Below are 21924 nucleotides of genomic sequence, written 5' to 3' on the forward strand. Positions count from 1 at the left end.
ACAACCAAGAGAGACTGGGAAGTGTTCTTTAAACGGCTACAGACAGCAAACAACCCGGTTCACAAACGGAGTCTAACGGATAAGATCCATGCGATGGTTAAGGGGGAGGGGGGGCTGTGGCAGCTGTGGCAGTCTAATTTACAGTATGTCTCCATTAGGCCACTTTCAACTCCCTCCAACCCCAGCCCTGCTCCCCTTGAGTTGATGGCAGTCCTCCTAATCCTGAAACACTTTTAATGCCAGCGAGTCTCCTCCTCCAACAGGCAGAGAGAGAGAGCGAAAGAGAGAGAGAACAAGATCAGATCAGATGAGAGAGCGCCAGGAAAGAGAGGATTTTAGACCATGAGCACAGTAGGGTGGTGGGGAATTGAACTGATGGGGTGAGCGAACACTCAATGTACAACACAAAAATGTTAGAAAAGAAAAACATAAAAAGAGAAGGAACGAAATTAGCAACATATTACTAACAATGAAAATTAAACAAAAACAAAAAAGGAGAATGAATCTGTGTCCATCCACAAGTGGTGCTGGTCCTCGAAAGACAACCTTGTGCCCAGCCTGGCCCAACATCGCCGCACTGGGGGCTAAGAGCGCACCTCCTCACTCTGTTTACCACCCCGGTCCTGCAGAGGGCGACAGCGCGCACATAAACTAAGACGGGTTAGGTCATTGAACAATAAACAGAGGTATATAAATCCTAAAATAGGAACACACCATCACACACAGGTTAGCTTGATACAGGTTAACTAACAGACATCAAAATAAATTCTGAACCCACGACAATGTTTAGTTTGGTTGTTCAGACCAGTGTGTGTGTGAGTGTGTCAGCATGACTCAATCCGGCCGGGTTCAGCAAACCTTACCTCTGGCGGGGGCGGCTTGACTGTGACGGGCTGGGAGGAGCGTCTGGGGGGTGAGGGTTTGGGCTGGGCGTGCTGCTGCATCGTGTCGTAATAAGTGACTCCCCCGTAGACCTGTGACTGGGCCTGCAAATGCCAAACAGGGTTAACAGCGCATCAGGCTAACATTAGAAACAGAGATAAACTGAGGTCTCTGTTCACACTGAAGATCGGAAGAAAGTGCTCACATTGTTCATTAGAGGTGATTTGTTTTAGCCATTGTAAATGTTTTAACTAAATGTTTTCAATTGCTTAATCAATCAGTGACTATGCAGTGTGAAAAGAGTTGAAGGGAGAGTGAAAATAACTTATTTTCAAAATGGTATGTAGAAACAGGAGAGGAGAGTGAGAGGCTGAGGGGGCACCTGTGGGTTGTGGGGGTACATAGGGGGCAGCGCAGCACCCGTGGAGTAGGGAAAGTTGGTGTTGCTGAAGGTCATGACCCCAGGGGGCGGGTAGAAGGGTGCAGCCAGGAGCTGCTGGGGGGGTGGTTGCCCCGGCGACATGGAAACAGGCGGAGCGGCGTAGAGGGCGGGGTTCGGCATGGGTCCACCTGACTGGTGAGGATGGAGACCTGCAGAAGACAAACAGAACAAAGGAGGTGTGAGAGAAAGTAAAGAGTAATGGTGGGAGAAAGATGGGGGGGGGGGGGGGGACGATGCTGAACGACGCTGCACTAAAATGGTTCCACTCATTCCCTCTCATATTTGACATGGAACGAGTGTGATAAAGGGTGAGAGACAGTGAAAATGAAGCATCTGCTAATTCCCTGCAGTGCCCAGATACCCTCCCAGCAGCTGGTGGCAAACAAGAGCGGAGCAGAGCAAAGCTAAGGGACACATGTAAATGCCATCAGGACAAAACAGAGATACAAGGATGAGAAAACACACTGATTGGGTGAAAAGTAGGGCATTATTTTTTTTACTGCACAAAAGCAATTATTTCTCATTTCAAAGGCTCATCACTATTTGAGTCACGTCCAAACACACATCAAACCCAATCGGGACGCATCAAAACACTGTAGCAGTAAGTGGTAGTGAGAGCCACCAAAAGAGCATATATAAAAAAAAAAAAAAAACTTCCATACCACTAAATGTCTCACAAAAATTACAAATACTCCCACAACCACTCGGAGAACAAGAGGGTCAGGAAACATACACTGAACCGATAACGGAGTGAAGGATTAGGGATCTAAATACATAAATAACTAAATAAAAAACAGAAGAGCATTCTCGTCACGTTATGTCTCTGTGAACAGTGTCCCTGCTGTGACGTGATGGGACATGGCACCGGCACTGACCTGGATGGCCCGGGTGTGGGAGGTGCATCTCCGGCTGGACCAGCATGCCCTGGGGCGGGAGAGGAGCGGGGCTGTCGCCGTGGGCATAGATTGGTCCCTGGTAAGACACTGGAGGGGGCAGAGAGGGGACAGAACAGAGGAGCAGAGAGGCGGGGGGGTTACAGGTGGAGTCTCTCACAGACGCATTCTATAACCCCAGAAGAGTGGTTCAGCTCGTGCCTACAGGAGAATCCACTGAGGTGCCTTCAAGCATTATTCACCTAGATGAACCTTTTTATAGGTAAAGGTTAGACATGTGCCTTCCAAACTGTACAGAAGGATATTTCTATTTGCTACCTGCTGGCATTTATCAAACCAGTCTGCTCATTCAGTACGCCAAGAAGCCAAAGTGGTCCAAACATAGTTTGCTTATTGTTTATTTTGGCGGAAATTCAGCACAGACAGCCAATAAGGCAAGAAAAGTGCTTACGCTGCACTGCAACTGCCAGTGCAACACTTTAAAGTTTAAACTTCCTGTTGACTGTTTCTGAGGCAAGTGTAAAGCACTGCTTGCTGTGTGCACCATCTCACACCCGCACGCACGCGCACGCACACACACCACACACACACACACACACAGTATGTGGTGTGTGCCCCCTGCTGGTGGCTGAGGGAAGTGCACTCACTAGGTTCGAAGTAGTGGCCCTCCATCACTCCTATGTGCAATGGGGCAGGCTCAGGCACAGGCCGCTGCCGCTGGGATGAGTAGCGCTTCGCCCGACCACCGCCAACACCCTGAGAGAGAGAGGGAAAGAGAGAGAGAAAGAAAGAAGAAAATGGTGGGGGGTTATTAGGAAGTGTAGAAAACAGAAATTGAGATGTGGAAAAACAAGGGATGGGGGGACACTGAAAAAGGGATGGGGGGACACTGAAAAAGCAGGTCCTATAATAAAGCTCACCATCTCCTCCATGTTGGCATACGGAGGTGGAGCTCCACCCATGTGCATAGAATTGGGAATACCTGGAGAGGGAGAGGGGGAGAAAATTCAGAGATGAGTGGATGCTCGCAGACGCCCAGTTATTTTAGAAGATTAGTCAAACATTGCCTAAAGACTCAACTCAAAATGTAACACTACATAATACTAAAACATCATTGGCTGGATGAGTCCAAGTGACAGCTGCAGGAGAGATGGAGACGGTGTGGAAAACCAAGTTCGGGAGAGTAAAGAGACACACATCAAAGAAAAATAAAGTGTGTGAAGTATTTGGGGGAGGTTGTAGGCGAACATGACATCATTGCCAGGGATAATTATCAAGGAAGTTCACACCTTATAAAAGTATAATAATATAATATAAAAAGTAGCCCAGTAAAATATTCCTAACATTGTCGCAACAGCGGATTAAAAGATGGTAATAAGCTATATATCCGCCTCAATTTTTGCACTGTGGTGTTGGGAGGGGAAGGGGATTTTTCCCCCTTATTGTCAAAGGGGGGGCCTGCCATGAGAGGTCTGGCAACCACTGAACTAATGTATAAGGCTTGAATCACTTGTGAGTTGACCAGCGCATCACTGACACACACAAACCATCCAAGTCATGTTTCTAAGCGATGGATGTTCCATCATTTCTGCATGCCTGTCACTTCAGTGCAGTATCCTGTTCACTCAGCTTCTAGACATGGGCCGGATGTCATTTAAAGACAAATGACAAATTTGGGTTGCAACAGGGCTGACACACAGACAAGCAGATTTTCTATATGCCAAGTATTGGGTATGTTTTTAACCAACAGTCAAGTGCCAGTAGCCAGTCATGAAGTTTTAATTTACATGCAGAGTGGAAGGCCATCTCCCATTCTTCCTCAAGATATCAGTACAGGACTGAAGTGTTTAAAAGTCTCAAATGAGTCAACTTTTTTTTTTTTTTCATTTAAATATTATATAAAGCACTTTGCATTGAGAACGGTGGAAGAGAATAAGAGGATTTTAGATAAACAAGAACACATTTCATGCTAAATAATTTAGAGTTAGACAGCCACAAGCCAAGCCAAACCAACAGACACAAACACAGGTTCTGCTCTCACCCCTCAGGTCTGCGCGCAGGTATGATGGTGGGCTCTGAGCCCAGTTCTGTCCAGCAAGGCTGAGCCTGGCGAGGTCCTGGTCCAGGCCCGTGAGGGTGGCCGGGGCTCCGCTCTCCCCCTGACTGCCCTGCCACTGCTCCCCCTTTATCCCGCCGCTATCAACACCAATGCCGCCGCTGCCTCCCCCACCTCCTCCAGTAGGGGGCGTAGTTGTCTGCAGGGGCGAGGGCTCCTCCAGAGACGCCTGTTTGCCAATGTCTGAGGGCCGGGGTCGAGTCCTGCGGGCGGCCGAGTAAGACTTCCTCTCCACCGGCCGCTCCGGGGGCGGCGAGGCTTCCCGGCCCACCGAGGATGCCGGGAAATCACCTCTGCCACTGCTGCTATTCTGCTGCTGAAGAGAGGGAGGAGAAGGATCCTGCTGTCGCCGCGAAAACTGTAACGATGGGGCGGTCGCCGCGGCGGTGGCCGCCACAGCGATGTCCCTCTCCGTCTTGCTGTACTGGCTGTAGCTGGAGCTGGTGAAAGTGGTCGTCTTGGTGATGGCGGGGCCCTCGTCGTACAGGTCGTCGTCCAGCTCGCCAGACTCACCCAGGTGCTGCACGTCCTCCACCACCACAGAGGGGCTCCGCTCTGACTGGAACCCAGGCCCAGGGCCTCTGACCCCCCTGAGCCGCGGGCCACGCTCCCCTTCCACGTGCTGTGGTCGCTGAGACCGGGGGGCAGGGACGTCGGTGCCAGACCTGGGACCCCTCTCCCCTCTCCCCTCACCCCTGTGCATGTTAGGCTGCGGGCGGCTGCCCTGGAAGCCCCGGTTGGGCGGGGCCTGGTAGGAGGAGACTCTGGGGGCAGAGGGGCGTGGAGCGAAGGGAGCAGGGTTGCTGGAGGTGTGCGGAGGGCCGGTTGATTGGGGACCCGACAAAGGGGGGACGCTGCGGGCACCTTGCCAGGAGGAGCGAGGGGCAGGTTTCTCGTTTGTTAGGTCACGGTAACGCTTGTCACGGGACGGGGGCGAGCTGTGCCTGAAAAATAATATCACACGTCTATATCACGACCCGGACAAACGGCAACACAGACCATTAACAGATTCAGCGCAAGTATCCCACATGCACACTCCTCAGATACATCAGACACATAGACCAACACAAATAAGGCCACTTCCTAATCCTCATTTCACAAACATAAATGGAGAGATGAGGACTGTTTTCACCAGGATCTGACTACACGTTTGTTTTACTGACAAGTGAGCTAAGGATGTTTTGTTTGTGTGCATGGGTGCGTGCCTGTCTACCTGGGCTTGCGCGGGCGGTACTGTCGTCCCTCGCTGGGTCCCGTGCCGTTGCGGATATCGTAACCGTATAAGTCGATCAGCTCCTCGCGGGACTTGGGCGCCTGCTCCTCCTCTCGAAACCTATCGTGCACCCAGCGACCCTCGTCCTTCCACAACTTCCTGTTACGGCCCTTTGGCCTGGGGCGAGATTAGACGAATAATCTTTACTGAAGGTGGACAATATCCATCAATACACACCTCGCATTTTGGGGGTAAAAAATAACTATTGCACTGCTAATTCACACATTAGCATAAATCTACTAAAACTGACCATCAGCTTCAACTCTTTTCAGTAACAAACCAGAAAGCAACACAAAGTCATATCGAGAGAGACTGTGTGTCTTCATTAAAGGATTCCCCCATTTCAGTGGTTCTCAACTGGTCTGGCCTTGGGACCCACAATTTCCAATAGGCATTTAGTTCAGTTCAAACCATAAAATAAACAAAAAGATAAACGCAATCTTAGGCTAATGTCCTATGAATGCAAGGATAAAACTAGTCCATAGTTTTTTCTTTACCATACTGTAGTCATTTTGGGACTATTTGATTAAAACGGCACATTACATACTTCATTAAATGTATTTGTTATACATGTTGTTTTCTTTCTCATAGCTAATCTCAGTCACATGCTAATTGCAAAATAAAAGAAATGTAATGATATGCAAATACAGTAATTAAGGAAACATTTTACTTTTCTACACAAAGACAATACAAAGATTCAACTAGCCCACCAGTGGCATCCCTGTAGAAAGCTATCAAGTTGAAGCTCTTCCTGCTCACATTACCAGCTGACACTTCAGAGTCTCATAAAATGGGCTATGCATGCAAACTGCAAAGACTCAGCTTTTCCATTTCAAATGAAAACTACTGTTTGTTTATATATTTTTTTCTACACAAGTCTTTATGGTTCTGAAGGAACAAACAGTTTGCAACCCATTCAGAAGGATCCTGTGACCCACTTTTAGGTGGTGACCCACCAGCTAAGAAACACTGTCACATTTCCCCATCTCCCTTTTCAATTCTCACTCACTACCTCTTTCCCCTCTACCACGCTTTCTCCCTTTCTCTCCATCACTACTGCCACCACCAACCAAACTCTTCCTTCCTTCCTTCCATCGATTGATCCACCATCCCTCCTCTTTCCATACCTTTCTTCCTCCTGTGTCTGGCCTCTCACGTCGTGCTCAAAGAACAGGCCCTTGCGGGGGATGTAAGCGGGGTTCTTGCGATCCTCATCGTCGTCCAACTTCTCGCCAGTTTTGACACCACCCTTGTTCTCAGGGTCATCTGTGCTCTCCTGTAGAGGCCCACAAACACACACACCTTCAGCCAAGGTTTACCTCAAAACATACACACCCCAAAAGCAACAAGTCAGATTCTCACTGCAACATCCATATTATGCACAATACAGGTCTCCCCCTCAGTCTCTCAGAGAGAGAGAGAGAGATAGATAGAGAGAGAGAACTTTGTGTTCCAGTCAGTCCTTTTCTGAGTCATGTGAAGTTATTTTTATTTCAACCTATCCCTGCCATCTGATCTTGTGTTTGTGCTCTCCTACAAAATAACTGTTAGGTTATTATCGGGTTCAAGTCCACAGAGAACATCTTGAGAAATTGCATGCTTGAATTTCATTTGCATATTTTTCAATGTACATTACTATTCTTATACTAATATATGCTTAATAAACAGCCCTTAAGTGGTATATTATTAGTTGTGTATTATTAGGGTGATGTTTAGATGACCTGGATGGTTGTATATTATAAGGTCCAGTGAGATGTATTGAAGACCTGGATGGTTGTATATTATTAGGTCCGGTGAGATGTATTGATGACCTGGATGGTTGTATGTGGTAATCTGTATTTTTCTCTCATATCATACCTGTCCATCTCCACTTTGCCTCTCTCCAGCGAGGTTGCTCTTGTCCTCCGTCTTGGCGTCCTTCTCTCCTACCTCGCCTTCTTCCACCTCTTCCTCTTCATCTTCCACCTCCTCCTCTATCACCTCTTCCACCTCTCCCACCTCTCCAGCCTCTTCCACCTCTACCGCCTCTCCCAACTCTCCTGCCTCTCCCACCTCTACCTCCACCTCCACCTCCACCTCCAGCTGCAGCTCCACGGCAGGGACGTTGGGTTCGGTGGGGGGAACATCAGCGGGCCGAGATGCCTCTTCCTCGCTTAACTGCTCCCGCTCATCCTCCTCCTCTCCTCCCTACGACCAGAGGAAGCAATTAGACAGGAGAACCCACCTCTGGGAGCTTCATGTCATAGAAACAACAATATTCTTTGAAATCTGAACATTTTAAAAGGGCCCCTTCTGCATGCATGTGACACAGTATCTTAACTGCTTCCATTACTTAAATTTCCACCAGGCAAGGAGGAAGACACAATGGATATCTGAGAAGCAATCTTGTCATGGGTGATTGGACAAATCACTAGACCATTCAACCATATGGGTTACCATATTGCAAAAAGTTGTAACAAAACAGTGAAAACAATAACCTGGCTAGGGTGTGCATCACTCCGAAAACCATGGACACCATCAACATCATGTCTAAGAACAGACATATACTGTGCAACTTACCAGATAGAGACTGGGATTGATGGTTCAAGCTTTCGTTTTAAATCAGACATCTGGCCAATCACAACAGAACGGCATTCCTTATATATCAGCCAAGCTGCCCTTCCTAACAAAGACTAAATGCCTTGGTCCAGACCAATCAAATCAAACAGGTCTTAAAACACACTAATCACAGTATGCAAAGAAATGCAGCTTGTAAAGCCACCTCCTTAGTTATTGGATCACCCTGTGCAGGAAACTCATGTGTGGGGTTTACTCAGCTTCTGAAGAAAGCCAACTCTTAAAAGTCTCTTTCCAATACAGCACTTACTGTAATTCAGCCTAGTTTAACAAGAAAGCCAGTTCTCCGAATGAGTTCCAACAGATATCTTGCCCTGTCATCTAGCATTACCTCTAATGTAGCCTGAAAACAGACAAGATGCAGTTTGAGGACAAATGCTTGAAACAATCAGGTTCACTCCACAAAAGCCAGTCTTGTCCCTATCATGTTCAATGCCAAAATAGTCCAACTGGCTGTGGGGTTGTGAGGCAGCCAGTTCATCCCAGCTGGTGTGTGTGTTGAGTGTTAGGAAGGTGGGTGGGGGGTGTATGGAATCTGCCTGAGCGGAAGCATGCTGATCTTGATGTGCCGTGAGAACAAAAAAGGCCTGGGCAGCCTCTGAAACAGGCCCAACGCTGCTGGGAAGGAGGCAAGTGGAAATGTACCCGGCGAACTGAATGCAGCCGCCACAGACGGACAAGGACGGGTTGCTAGGACACCATTCGTAAAAAGTCTGCCTCTTGGCAGCAGAGCACGAACACGAGGTGGGGAGAAGGGGGGGTGGGAGGGAAGGGAAATAGGGATGAGACAGATGGGAGACAAGAAGTAAAGATGGAGAGGTAAACAGACAGACAGAGAGAGACAGAAGGACAGAGAGAGAGAGAGAGAGAGAGAGAGAGAGAGAGAGAGAAAGCCATCTGGATGTGCCAGGGTATTACACAAGCTGTGGTCCCGTGTGGGCTGAGGAATTATGTAAGCAATTACCAACCAAAACTCTCCTGAAGCCCTTCTCATCACAGCATTCAAACACCCGAATACCAGCAGACCCTTGACCAGATGCAGCCGACTGGACAGCCGAAGACACTGCCACATCGGTCCCAAAGTCAGCTGCTGTCAAGTCACAGCATTTGAGGACACCAAGCAGCATTGGACTCTACCACACTCTCAAAGTCACAGCGCGGCAGGCAAGCCCCTCGTGCTTTGGCCCATATAGCCTCTAATAGCATCCTGTCCTTGTGTGCCTCTCCTCTCTTGGCAAAAGAACATCTACACTGGACACAACAAGGCCAGCTTACTGGTGATCTAGAAGCAGGCTGATTCCATATATTATGCCTTTGATCACTCTTTTACTGTCCATGCAGTCATTCTACGGAAAACAAAAAGCCTTTTGCTCTTCAGACATGTACAAAAAGCTGTTACCGGCTGTGACCAGTGCCAGCATACCTCCATTTCTACACTTAACAACAAGAACACAAAGAGCAGGACACTCGGTCAAATTTTAAAGCAACTGACTGATGCAAAAGTCCGGTACAGAGACTGCTTGCCCTGTGCCATTTCACTACCTGCTGAGGGTCACAGAAAAGACGGAGAAGTCTCTGTGATGACTAAGAGCAATGCACTACCACAATGTACGAAAGTTTGAGATGATGGGGACGACTGTGCATTAAACAACTATTTAAGATGCTTTAACCCCCAGCTATTGCATCTAAAGTTGCCGTGGCAACTCACCTCTGAATGCGAGCCATTCTCCTCAGGATCTGCACTCTCATAGTCCGACAATACAGCTGCAAGGAAAGAGAGAAAAGTGATCAAAAAGTGAACAGTGCATACCAAGCTCTGCCTTCCATTTTGTATGAAACCTTCAGGCACTTCCCATTATGTCTCTTGCACGGTCTAGTGATGACTGCTTGTAACCGCAATACATTATTTGCTTATGCACAAAAAGCAAATTTGGTTCATGCAACACTTGTGAACAAGGCTTTACAACTACAAAGCAATGACAAAGATTATACAAATAGTAAAAATAAAGTTAAACCTTACCCTCGCCTACCCCATCTTCACTCTCCTATGGGAAAAAAAGAAAGCATTGCAAAAGTTAGCTTAGTTACTGGCCATCATGAAAGAGTTGAGGGCACTAGCATCTAGACCGCTGGTAGACCTTTACAACTTACTGTTGAAAGAGTCCAATAGATATTCGCTATGAAACGCTTAGATACAGACGATTTTACTCTTAAGGGAGCTGGAATAGCGACCACAGGAAATGAACCAACCAACCACCACTGGTACTGTGCCCGCAGAATGGGCCCTCGAGCTGAACGCATTTTGGCGCTCTGGTCCACGCGCATCTGTTTTTGCGCTCATCGTCACAGGGACTAAACCCTGTGGTTTAGCTCCTCAATCACAGTCATACATTCGAAGTGAATCTTTTAAATGTCTTTGTATGCACACAGTAAGCGATATTAAAAAAACCGACAGCACTAACAAATGGTGTTAAATTCGCATCCTTCATGCTAAAAAAGACTAGCCATGACCAGCTGAAAGCGCTGAGCTGCCGCTAACGTGAATGTCAAAACCAATCCTGTGATCTACCACGGATAAAAGATAGTCTGTTTTATAACAGCCATCGGATTTATTTATTCTTTTGCCCAGATCGTGCACATTAAAGACCAACGTTATCCCCATTGAAATGAACCTGACACCTCTTTAATAATAATGGCTAACGTTATTACTGAAAGGGCAAACATGCCTTGTTGAGAAATTACGGAGTTGCCTAGATTAACGTTACTTACAACCACTAACTGTTTCTTCTCTGCTGCACAAGCTACAGCAAGCTACTAAAACAACTCAAGTTACAAGTCAGCTATCTAATAAATAATACCGGTAAGGTCAGTGTGAGACCTGGCTACAGGCTAATCACTAGTTAACTAGCCAGCTCTCACACTGACCAACAGACATTTTTTTTTATCGTTTACCAACTTGGCTAGTTAGCTAGTCAGCTAACATTTAAGTAGTGTCAGTGTCAATATTTTGTGATTGCCACAGAACCGATGAACGACAGAAGTTGTCGGGCCGTTTATACCTGTGTTGATGGAAACATAACTTAAACAACCTGGACAGTTACTACCAAACTTGTACATGAAACCAAAAGTAATTTCTTCACTACGCTAGGTTAGCCAGTTAAGATCGCTCCCACCAAGTCGGAGGGGGGGCACTCACACACTCCGATTCGTCATCCCTCTTCACCACAACTCGAACAGTTGGCAACTCCACGGGCTCGGGGTCCCTTACACGAGCCTTTCCCCCTGGAGAAGATGGCCTCTCGGTGTCCGAACCAGAGGCAGATTCGTCCTCTTCCTCACTGTCCTGAGAAGCGCGCCTCCTTCGTCGTCGCCGGTCCGCCATCTTAGCACTGAAGGAAAGCAAACCGGAACCTTGCAAGGAATTGTGGGCGTTTTGTTCTGCGTCACATCCTCGTAACGAAAAGAACGCTTGCATCCATGCGTCAGGTGTCGTTTATTATGGTCAGGTGGGTAGGCGACGAACTATGGAATCAAAAAGGGTGGACGTTTAGATGCAGATGAACATAATGTCAGTCATTCCAGTGATGGCAATTATCTCATTTTAGTGTAGTTCCTTTCACTGTCAACGATAATTCACGCTTAATATAGCCTTAATGTGAAGCATCTGAATTTGCAATTTACTACTATTATCTTATGTAGGCCATTGCTCTAGCTGTAAACATCTGTTTTTATTTATACACAGGAAAATATATAAAATTCCTTGTTTGTATTGGTTGGGGACTTCCCACGGTGGCCAACGCTCTCACTGTCGAGTAGGCTACTCGTACCCAACATCCTAGCCTAAGTAGGGTGCACTACTACAACCCTCATTCTGATACTTTAAAATACCTCACAACAACAAAGACACTATAATAGCCTCCTACTCCCACAATAGTTATGCCACATCCAAATGCACTATGCTAATGTGGTCTGGTGCAGATTAATTGCTTTCAAAATACTGCTGACTTTAGCATCAATCCAAATTATTATAAGTATTTGGACCCGATACCAGCTCACGATATCAACTGCTCATCGATAGCTTATAATTGTACACAATAAAGCTTTCTATTTCATATCTATGGCAAGAACAGATTTAGACCCGATTGTAGTCTTTGCTATGATACATGAGGAAGGGGATGCATATTCTTGAGAGGCCTGTGTAGTTTTGGGGATGTGAACCCATGGCAATGGAGTTGCCGGACAGGAACAGGATATCTGCTGATAACCAGCACAGTACTGAGCCTATCACTCATAAGAAATTAGACACTGACCAGCATGACCAGAAAACACCTGCTTGTGGAAAAAAAACTTGCAGATTTGCTTAAGACAGGAGGCTGAATCTGGTCCAGAATTTCCTGTCAGCTTGGTTGCCTACAATTCTAGAGCTTAATGAATTATATTCATACATGCATTCAGAATATGCCGTAATTATCTGAGGAAAAGTGTTGCCTCAACACAAGGAAACACAATATTAATGCTATAAAGAGTCTGTGTGCTGCTCCTTAAGTGCCGGCTATTCTTGCATGAGCTATTTACATGTTTACATTGTTATGTTGTCTCCATGCTCTGCCGTTGCTGGGTATAAAGCAAAACTAATGGCGGTGGTTTAATTGGCTGTGGACAACTTCAACCTGTTTCGTGAGCAAACAAGATTTTCTCTTGTTTGTCACCAGGTGGCAGCACTGCCCCATCATACTCTTTGCTAGTGCTTGCAAATATAATGACTCCTAAGTTCTAAAGTTGTCCTTTGGATTTCTCTCTCCCCACCAATTCTATGTTTCTTTTATCTCTTAATTGACTATTTGAATTCAGATAATGCAGAGAAACTGAAAGCATACATTTAGGATTTTTCAACCAAAGGAGGACTGTCCTTTCCTAGCACACACGCACACACACAAATAAAAACTAATTTAAACGTATGCATAGTCACATAAAAGCATAGACAGGGTTGTATGTGTGCACACAGCAGTGTTCTTAAACACGTGTAATGCTCTTGTCTCAGCATCTCATTTGTTTGTAATGAGATATCTACATACGAGCCTGATGAGTGCATCACACCGTCTTTTCCACGTTCTGTTCCCAGTTTCCCTGGCATAACTGCTGGCTATACCAGGCCCCAGTGTATTGAATGGCGTCTACTTCATGCAAAAGGTAGATATGGTGAGGGATTTCATTGAGAGGATACCAAGGTCTTACTTTGCTGTTAAGACAAATACCATGGATATTCTCAGATGTTGGTCAGCCAGGGGAGAAGTCAATCTGTACCTGATCCGAGAAACGGACTACTAAACAAGGATACACAAACACACTGCCACAAAATGGAATATGACCTACCTTCCTATGCACTGGCAAGTGAATACTCAAACCAGGTTTTATTGCTCTTAGCTTGACTGTTCTCTCCCTTGTACGTCGCTTTGGACAAAAGCGTCTGCTAAATGACTAAATGTAAGGGTAAATGTAAATAACCACAGCTATCAATTGTCCCATAAAAAAGGGTTGCAACAGTATGAGATATTCTTAGTTGGATAACTGGTAGGATATCACAGTGTATGGTATTTCACAATTACTTATATTATTTTTTATACTATACTATATCATTAGATTATTTTTACTTGTGCATTAATGTACAAGCAGAATCTTACTGTTGATTGAGGTGGAGCTCTTTTGATCAATTTTGTATCCAACTGCAACTAATGATAATTTTCATCAGGGATTAATCTGCTTATTATTTTTCAATTAATTGATTGATTGTTTGGTTTGTAAAAATCATGAAAAGGAGCGAGAAATGTTGCTCTCAACAGTTATCAAAATAGTTGTCAGTTTACTGGAGGTTCCCTATAGCGAAGCCAGACTGATCCTGCCTGTACCTTTAACTCATACACACACACTCACTTAAGCCAGCCCCCTGAGGTGGTAAAGTTAGTGTGTTTCTTTATGGGGTCAGATCAGGGTCAGTGTGTGTCTGAGGCTACCAAACCGATGTAGCCGGGATGTGGAAAATTACTGCGATAGCGCATCTTATGGTTTAACGTTTAAATGTTTACACGTTTTTTTCCGTCAGGGGTTAAAGTTATAAATGGGACACATACCTCTGCACGGAGGGATGAAGTTCCCAAAGATGGGCTTACATGTTTGGTGCGTCTCCTCCTTCTATAGCCACTTTACTCAGAAGGGACATGCTGAATTTGACAGAGTAATCGATTTCAATCACGGACTTTAACACCTCATTAGTTTGATTCTTTTCTAACAAAATGTAATAGTCTTGATCAGTAAGGCTGATTCTAGAGCACCAAATTCTCCTCTCCATAATACAAGTTATGCGCCTTTCTGCTGACAATGTGGAACTGGGCCTTTAAACCAAACAGTGTTTTCCCCTGTACTCTGGTTCTGAAGATGTGAAGACCTGATCTAAGAACAGCCAACACCTAAGAAGTAAAGTGATCTTAGATAATTGTATTGTGTCTATACGTTACAACGCTTGCTATTTCGCAAATAATCATACATTCTAAAGTTTTAATGTATGCAGTTGATATAAATATGCACCTGTGATGAAACTCGCTGTGGGTCTCGAGCAAATAGTGTGCCACAAAGTACAGCAAAACATCGATTTAAGTTGTTAACAAGTTTAATTTTTTTGGAACATCTTCTCAAGAAAGCTCTCACATATTTTCATAACATAACATTTCTTTTTCTTTTTTTACAACAAATGATTATAAATCTTTTTGTACATTTGAACAGAACCTTCCTCAGAACTAAAGTAAAGAATAATGACATATTTAACACTTAATATATCTTAATATACCACAATTATATAACATTTCTTTTTAACTGTAACCTACCCTGTCCTCTGTTTTCAATTATGTTTTCCCTCCTGACAGGGATGAGGCAAAGGGGAAGGTTTGGCATATAGATGACAAAAAAGCTTGATAAACTGCCAACAAAGAACTGAACAATACATTCTGCGCTGTTTTAAGAAAATCAAAAATATGAACAGAAAAAAAAAATTCCCTATTCAATAACAGTTCAGCAAGTATGGGTAGTTTATCTGTTTTCATGAGTGCTTCCAGTTAAGCTGCATTAAGGGCAGATTTACAGGGCTGAAATGTCATAAATGAGCTGAAGGACATATAGGAAGGGGGCGGAATGCACTGTCCTCCACTACATGTTGCTCTGTTGGCAAGAACCGCATTCCATACAAGCTGGAGAACCCACGTCTTCTCTTCTGAGTGTCCACTGCAAGTCATGCTCTTGTGACACCCCCCCCCCCCCAGCTAAATTTTCTAAGCCTATTATGAGCTCTCTGTATCTGGGATGGGAGAAACCAGCACTCTGATTCTCATCTGATTGGCTCAGAGTGCTGTGGAGGGGGGCTCACTTCCGGCACGTTCTATGGGGCGTTTTCTTCTTCTTCTTGGCGGATACTTCTGGGCGACTGCGGACACGTTCACATTCATCCAGCCAGGGGAGTTCAAAGTTCCTGGGGAGACAGAAAAAAATAGCACTTAAGTTTCACAGGTGCAACACGTTCAGAAGAACTCCTCTAGACATACTACGATGCTGTAGTTATGAAGGAATTCAATCATCCTGTTGGAAGTGCTTCGAATGCATACCGTTTCAGGGCTAGAAAATAGTACAAAAATAAATGTTTACCATGATTTCACTTACTGTTGTTTGATGTTTGGCAGAGGTCTACCAAATGCCACCACTGGCAGGAAAGGTGTGATTGTGATGGATTCAACTGAAAGGCAAGAAAAACAAAGTGAGCAGAAAGAAGAGAAACTAAGAATTTCTTTCTTTTCCCAAAACAAATGCCTCTACTAAGTACAATAGTCGCCTGTAGTGCCCTACCATCCTCAGCTTCGGGGTAAAAGGACTGGAGGTGGGACTCAGGCTCTGGAATGGCCATCTTCTTGTTCATGCGCTGCTGTAGCCGCTGGAAGATGCGCTGCTCACGGATCCGCTGGACGTCCCATCTGTCAGGGGTGAGGGAATAAAGTGGGAAGGGTTTAGGAGGTTGTAGGACCTGACGCTAAAGGACATGAAACTCACAGAGCTGGACAGAGACACCACTGTCCAGTCAAACTGTCCCATGATGAACATGCCCCAAAGCCCAAGCAAAAACTCCTCAATCACCTCTTTCTCCTCTTCTCATCCAGCTCCAACTTCTTGTGCCGCTTCCGGAATACCCTGTCCTCCAGGCTCTTAGGGAGACAGAGGACAGGAATTAAAGACCATGAGGTGTGACAGGGGGACACTGTTCTTAGAAATGGATTTCGGTGACTGTGTGAGAAAATATCCAAAACGTTTCATCCAGGGGGTGATATGAACCTTCACCTACAACTGACAATAAATCATTGTCTATGTGTGGTAGAGCACTGGTGCATTACATTTAGCACATGCTTTTATCCACAGCGACATACAAGGGGAGAACAATCAAGCTACGAGCAATAGAGGCCTAGTGTAACAATAAATACCACTTTACAAATTTTACAAAATTTAAAAAGTGCAGGAATGTAACTACTGTAAATGCGAGTTAAGCACTAGTAAAAGTGCAAGTTAGGAAGGGAGGTGCTCTCTGAAGAGTTGGGTCTTCAAGAGCTTCTTAAAGGTAGAGAGGGACGCCGCTGCTCTGGTAGTGCTAGGCAGCAGTGGTACGCATTAGAACCATGAAAGAGTTGCAACACTGCAATTTACTTAAATGGAACAAGTTGATTTCAATATCTTGATAAATTGCCTTTATTGCACTTCATGAAATACTGAACTGCTCTGAAAGTGAACCTGCAGAGCCCCCTACATTCTTTTGATTTCAAATAATGGCAATTTCTCACTAAGTGCTTTGGATGGGATGACTTGTTTCGAACCAATGGCCGTAAAAAGTGTGAATCATTTTGAACCACATGTTCAGCAAATATGACTTCCATTGGGGCAGCTCTCTTACTGGTGGACCCCCCAGCTCCTGTTGTGGCTCTTTAACGTACCTCTGTGACGTTAGCCGCTTCTTTCTCTCCAAGGGTAGCCACCGTGTTCTCTCTCCAAGAGGGCACTGCAGACACAGGGTAGACAGCAGAAGGCCGGTCAGTCAGATAGAATGATGCAGGGCATTCAAGGTATGACATGCACCGGGTTTTTGATGATTTAGTACGGAAATGTCCAGAGAAACTACCACCTCTATACTGCTCGTGTCAACAAGCAACAGCTATTGGCCTGTTTACCCAGTTGTGCATGGTAGAAAGGGAACACTGAATGGTTTACAGAATGATCCATGTCCATTCAGCCGTTACATAATGATTAAGATTAGGGACCATGTTAGGACTAATTTGATTTGATGCTATTTCTGTTTTCACTTTGTACTACTGAATGTTTGCATTGTCTTACAAGTAACCCACAGACATGTGGGCCAGAGAGTAGGAACTCAGCACTGGGTCATCATTATTTCCTCAGAAAACAAGCTGTTGCAGCTATTAACATGTCATACTTGAGTTTGCCTTCAGGACTCTTCTGACTTGGCTGAATTTGACTGGACTATACCTCTGCCCAGATATACTAGGACATGGTCCTGACTTGTATTTTGATCCAAATCAGGAATGTTAAAACAGTGTAAGGTTAACGGTGAACCTAAATAACCAAAGGCTGCAGGTTAGATTAGGCTTTTTTTTAGGTCTGAACTATGACCATTTCCAGCTAAATACACAAACAAAACAAAATGTCCAGTGATGACTCTCCTGACCAAAACAAGTGTGGTGAGATTCAGGGGAAAGCCTTAGCAGGCTAATGAGGCCTTGTGTAAGTTGTTAATGTGTAGGTGAGCAGTTAGGTTAGCAGGAGGTGTGATTGACACCCACCGTCCACCGTGTCCTCTTGGTTGGGAGAGGGGTCATGCCAGGGCGAGCTGGACACGGGTGGCGGGTGCCAGCAACACAGGTACATGTCAGTGGAGGCCAGGTAAGGGAGCTCTTGCATCTGTTGCGCCAACGCCACATCCCCCACAGAGCTGGGCGAGCACTGCAGGCTGGAGGCCCCCCGCCCCTCTTTCTTTTCCTCGTTGTACTCTTCCCCCCCATCTTCCTCCTCCTTGAAGACAATGACCTTTTGCAAAGGTGAGCGGGGGCCTCCGCCACGCCGAAACCGGCCAACTCGGGGCTCCTGACTGAGGAAGCGTCTACAGGAAGTTGGGGGTGAACAACGAACATCATCCCATAATTGGTTTGCTTTTACTTTTTAATATTAAGACTATACAGTCTGATTTAGGTCTCTGAACTCTCTGAACCTTGAGAGTGTTTCAGATTGGTTTAATCAACACTTAATAAACAAAATAAAACAAAAAAGACAAAAGGAGTACAAAGTGGAGTTTTGTTTTATTGTGCCCCACATATGCCACACATGTGAGTAGAGCAGAATTATATCACCAGCCTAGACACAAATTCATGTAGTGAATATAATCACAGCAAAAATGTATCTGGGGTCAATAAGTGGACGGATCTACTAACAGAATGGTACTAACAGAAGCTATACCGATATCTTAATCCTGTTCTATGGTCATGTTGCACTGTACTGAATAACATAGTATTTGTACAATAACCCTAGAACTTCCAAATTTACATGTGAAGTTGAGGGCAACCTTTACCTTTTGTGGCCCTTGCCCCCCCTGCCGAAATATGGCTGCTTGGGGGTGTGTAGCCGGTTCTGGGACAGCCCTGGCCCCTCGGGTGTCTCTGACGGGGGTTCCGGCTCTTTCCGGCGTGTGAATGTAGTCGGGGCCTGGGGGTTGCGTGGCTTGTCCTTCTTCACTGTATGCTGCAGCCTCTGCTCCATTCGCTCGATACGTGCCATCAACTGCAGCATATTAGAGCATGGATGATGCATTGAATTATAACAAAGAACAATATGAATATGTAGCATATGTCTAAGAATTATATAACATTCAGGGATTCTTGGAATTATATATTATGGGGTTATACTCATGTAGCACTAAAAGGTAAACATGGGCAAAATTGCTTCATTATATTCCAGGATATAGGCCTATCATGAAATAACATGTATGTGTACTGTTTGATTTAAGCTTGAATAACTGACTAAGATGCGGATCTGTACTGCATCTCACGGTTTGCAGCAACCCCACTGAGCAAACACACCGTCTCCTTCTCTGCCTTGAGCCCGTTGATCTCGTGGTTCTTGGACTGCAGCTGCTGTTGCTGCTGTTCAATGAGCTCCAGTTGCAGCAGCAAGATCTGCCGGATGCAGTTGGTCTGCGCGGTGTTGTGATTCGGCCCCTTGCGGATGTTCCTCCGCTTGCCCTCGGGACAGGGCTCGGGGGAGGGTAGCGGCAACCCTCCCAGGAGCGCCCCCAAACCTGCACCGCCGCTGACATCTTCAGCGTCCCGCGGCTGCTTGTTGGCATTCGCCACCACAGGGTCCATCTTACCCATACTCTTGTTGGCGTGTCCAAATAGTGACTTGCTTTGCACTAGGATTCCTTCGCCCCCCATCTGCTTGAAGGGGGTCGTCAGTGCCCCGAAGCTCCCCAAAAGCCCTAGGTGCCCCTCCCCAAAAACAAGGGATTGCCCTGGCCTGCACCCAAACGTCCGGGTGGGGCCCCTGGCCTTGTTGCGGAGAACAGGCCCGCTGGTGTGCTGAAAGGTGCCAATCAGGTTGGGGAGTGTGTGGATAAAGTGGCGGGTGTCTTCCTCCTGCCCTGCAAGGAAATCATGGACAGCTGCTTCAGTTAGACCAAGGTCAAGCGCTCCTGCATCTAGATGAAGCCCTCCACTTGTTAACAGAGTGGATCTCATAGTCAACACGATACACCTGCTCACCACCAGCACCCTAGCTGAACTTGAGAGGCGGACAGAAATTCACTGGAAGCACACTCACCCCCTCCGGGGTCCCTTTCCATACCTGTAGAGAAGTTCAAATGTAGTTTTATTTTCAATTATCAGTATTTCACTGCAACAACAAAAAACACTACAACAATATGTTTTTGGTCAGTCTATGGTTTTGACCCAGGAGTCTGGCCCAGTCGAAACGCGTCGCTTTGATGACACTTGTATTTCGGAGGAAACGTCATGACGCTTTAGATAGGGGCGGGTTGGCAGAAATCATAAATCAAACGCACTTCACGTTGGTATTGATGAAGTGATCTCTTACCACTGTTGTTGACGACATACTACGTTACGTTAGCTACCACCAAATTCAGGAAGTCCGATTAGAAAGCTGGACGACTGAATTGTAGACATACAGTCATACAATGATAAAAGTCATACAGTACTAGCCTTACAAATCTTGCTGAGACAAAGCTTCCTTCATGATCTATCTAACGTTTACTTAATTTTTAAGATGCACACGACGCTTTTAATTCAACCACTGCAGCATTACAGATTGACCTCTTCTGGCCGGTTGCTTCTCGTGCAAATGTAATGGCATACAACGCTATTGCAGCAAAGTGACTATAACGTTGATTGGAGATGCAGTTAAACAGCATAGCTTGCATGCCAAAAACGACAATTCTGCTAGCTCTACTAAGACACCTCCAGTTGCACCCTGCTTGCTAGCTAGCCCTATGTCCTCCATTTTATATCTACAGCAAAACAATGACAGTCTCTTGTACTAGCAGTGCTTCTTTTGCACTCATAAGGACTCATAGTGGCGCCATTTTAGAATCTGCAATATACTTTGTCAAGGCAAGTAAAGGTAATTACTCAGTTCTATAAAATATCAAACTATTAAGTTTGAACTTCCTATTTAAATCCCCCCTGTCCCCGCCCGAACTCACCTTTCTCTATCATGCCCTAGTTTTGGATTTTCTTTAAAACACACTGTACTGCGCATGCGTTGACTGACTTCCATTTGAAGACGTTTATCGGATGATCTCAGACCTTCAATGCCATAACAGACTCGACACAATTGTCGGTTGCTCCTGCTTCATCACATATTATGTAAAGTGGCTAAACTCATTTGTATTATAGCACCTATTTAAATGACTTACTCTGTTGTGCAATATCTTTGTATAATGCACTGTTTGCGCTGTCACTATTAACCTGCCTCATCCAAGTGCCTTTTCTATAGAGAGTCTATAGAGGACGCTACCTCATCATATTGATTTTTTTTTATTTTGTTTTCTATTGCAGCTGGTCTCTGAGATTTACAAAACAAGGTCTCATTATATGCCTACAATGGCCAATAAAGTGCCTTAGGTCTCTTACGCAAATGGTTGTAACATAGCACATTGAAATTGTTTGGTCAAAAAAGTAACGTTTTAGTGTCAAACGTTTAATACGACATGTTGTTGGCCAATAGATGAGCTGTCCGAGACGCAATCAGGCACATCGCGAGTGGGCGAGAGTCGCCACTTGCGCGTCACGCGATCTGGCACGCGAGACTCGCCACTTTGTGAATGAAGCGCGCTTCACTTAGGACGCGATATGGCACTCCGCGCCGCATTGCATAGAAGACACTCGCGATGTGCCTGATTGCGTCTTTGGCCTTACCCGAATAGATAGGTCAATGATACAAAAGTCAGAGCACAGCCCTTGTCCATCCCTCTACTTTAAAGCAGTTGGCCACTAAGGAGTTTAAGCTAACTAGGCCTAAACTTAAAAGGCATACAAAATCAATTGCACAAAAAGGTTGTTAACATGTGTCTAGTGACTGTAACGATTTAGCATGC

The 21924-nt window shown here is 45.5% G+C and overlaps 2 protein-coding genes across 2 annotated transcripts; both read right to left on the reverse strand.

Annotated features, from left to right (window-relative positions):
* Positions 1–521: 521 nt before the first annotated feature.
* Positions 522–11604, reverse strand: casc3 (casc3 exon junction complex subunit; the record flags this gene model as incomplete). The annotated part of the gene is made up of 13 exons (XM_080857139.1): positions 522–651; positions 864–986; positions 1265–1473; positions 2200–2307; positions 2865–2973; positions 3138–3199; positions 4259–5277; positions 5547–5723; positions 6734–6882; positions 7464–7793; positions 9931–9986; positions 10243–10267; positions 11419–11604. 13 exons carry the CDS (start codon positions 11602–11604, stop codon positions 610–612), a joined length of 2595 nt encoding a protein of 864 aa, XP_080713265.1. The 3' UTR covers positions 522–609.
* Positions 11605–14949: 3345 nt separating this feature from the next.
* On the reverse strand, positions 14950–21063 carry msl1a (MSL complex subunit 1a). Its single transcript, XM_080856778.1, has 9 exons — positions 21031–21063; positions 19394–20156; positions 18886–19094; positions 18104–18420; positions 17240–17304; positions 16395–16462; positions 16110–16234; positions 15927–15999; positions 14950–15738 (listed from the first exon to the last, which is right to left on the reverse strand). The coding sequence occupies exons 2-9, from the start codon at positions 20048–20050 to the stop codon at positions 15633–15635; spliced, it is 1620 nt and encodes a 539-aa protein (XP_080712904.1). The 5' UTR covers positions 20051–20156; positions 21031–21063; the 3' UTR covers positions 14950–15632.
* Between the last annotated feature and the right edge of the window lie 861 nt (positions 21064–21924).

The sequence above is a fragment of the Sprattus sprattus genome (genome assembly GCF_963457725.1).
Source record: "Sprattus sprattus genome assembly, chromosome: 18".
In the NCBI taxonomy this organism is placed as follows: Eukaryota; Metazoa; Chordata; class Actinopteri; order Clupeiformes; family Clupeidae; genus Sprattus; species Sprattus sprattus.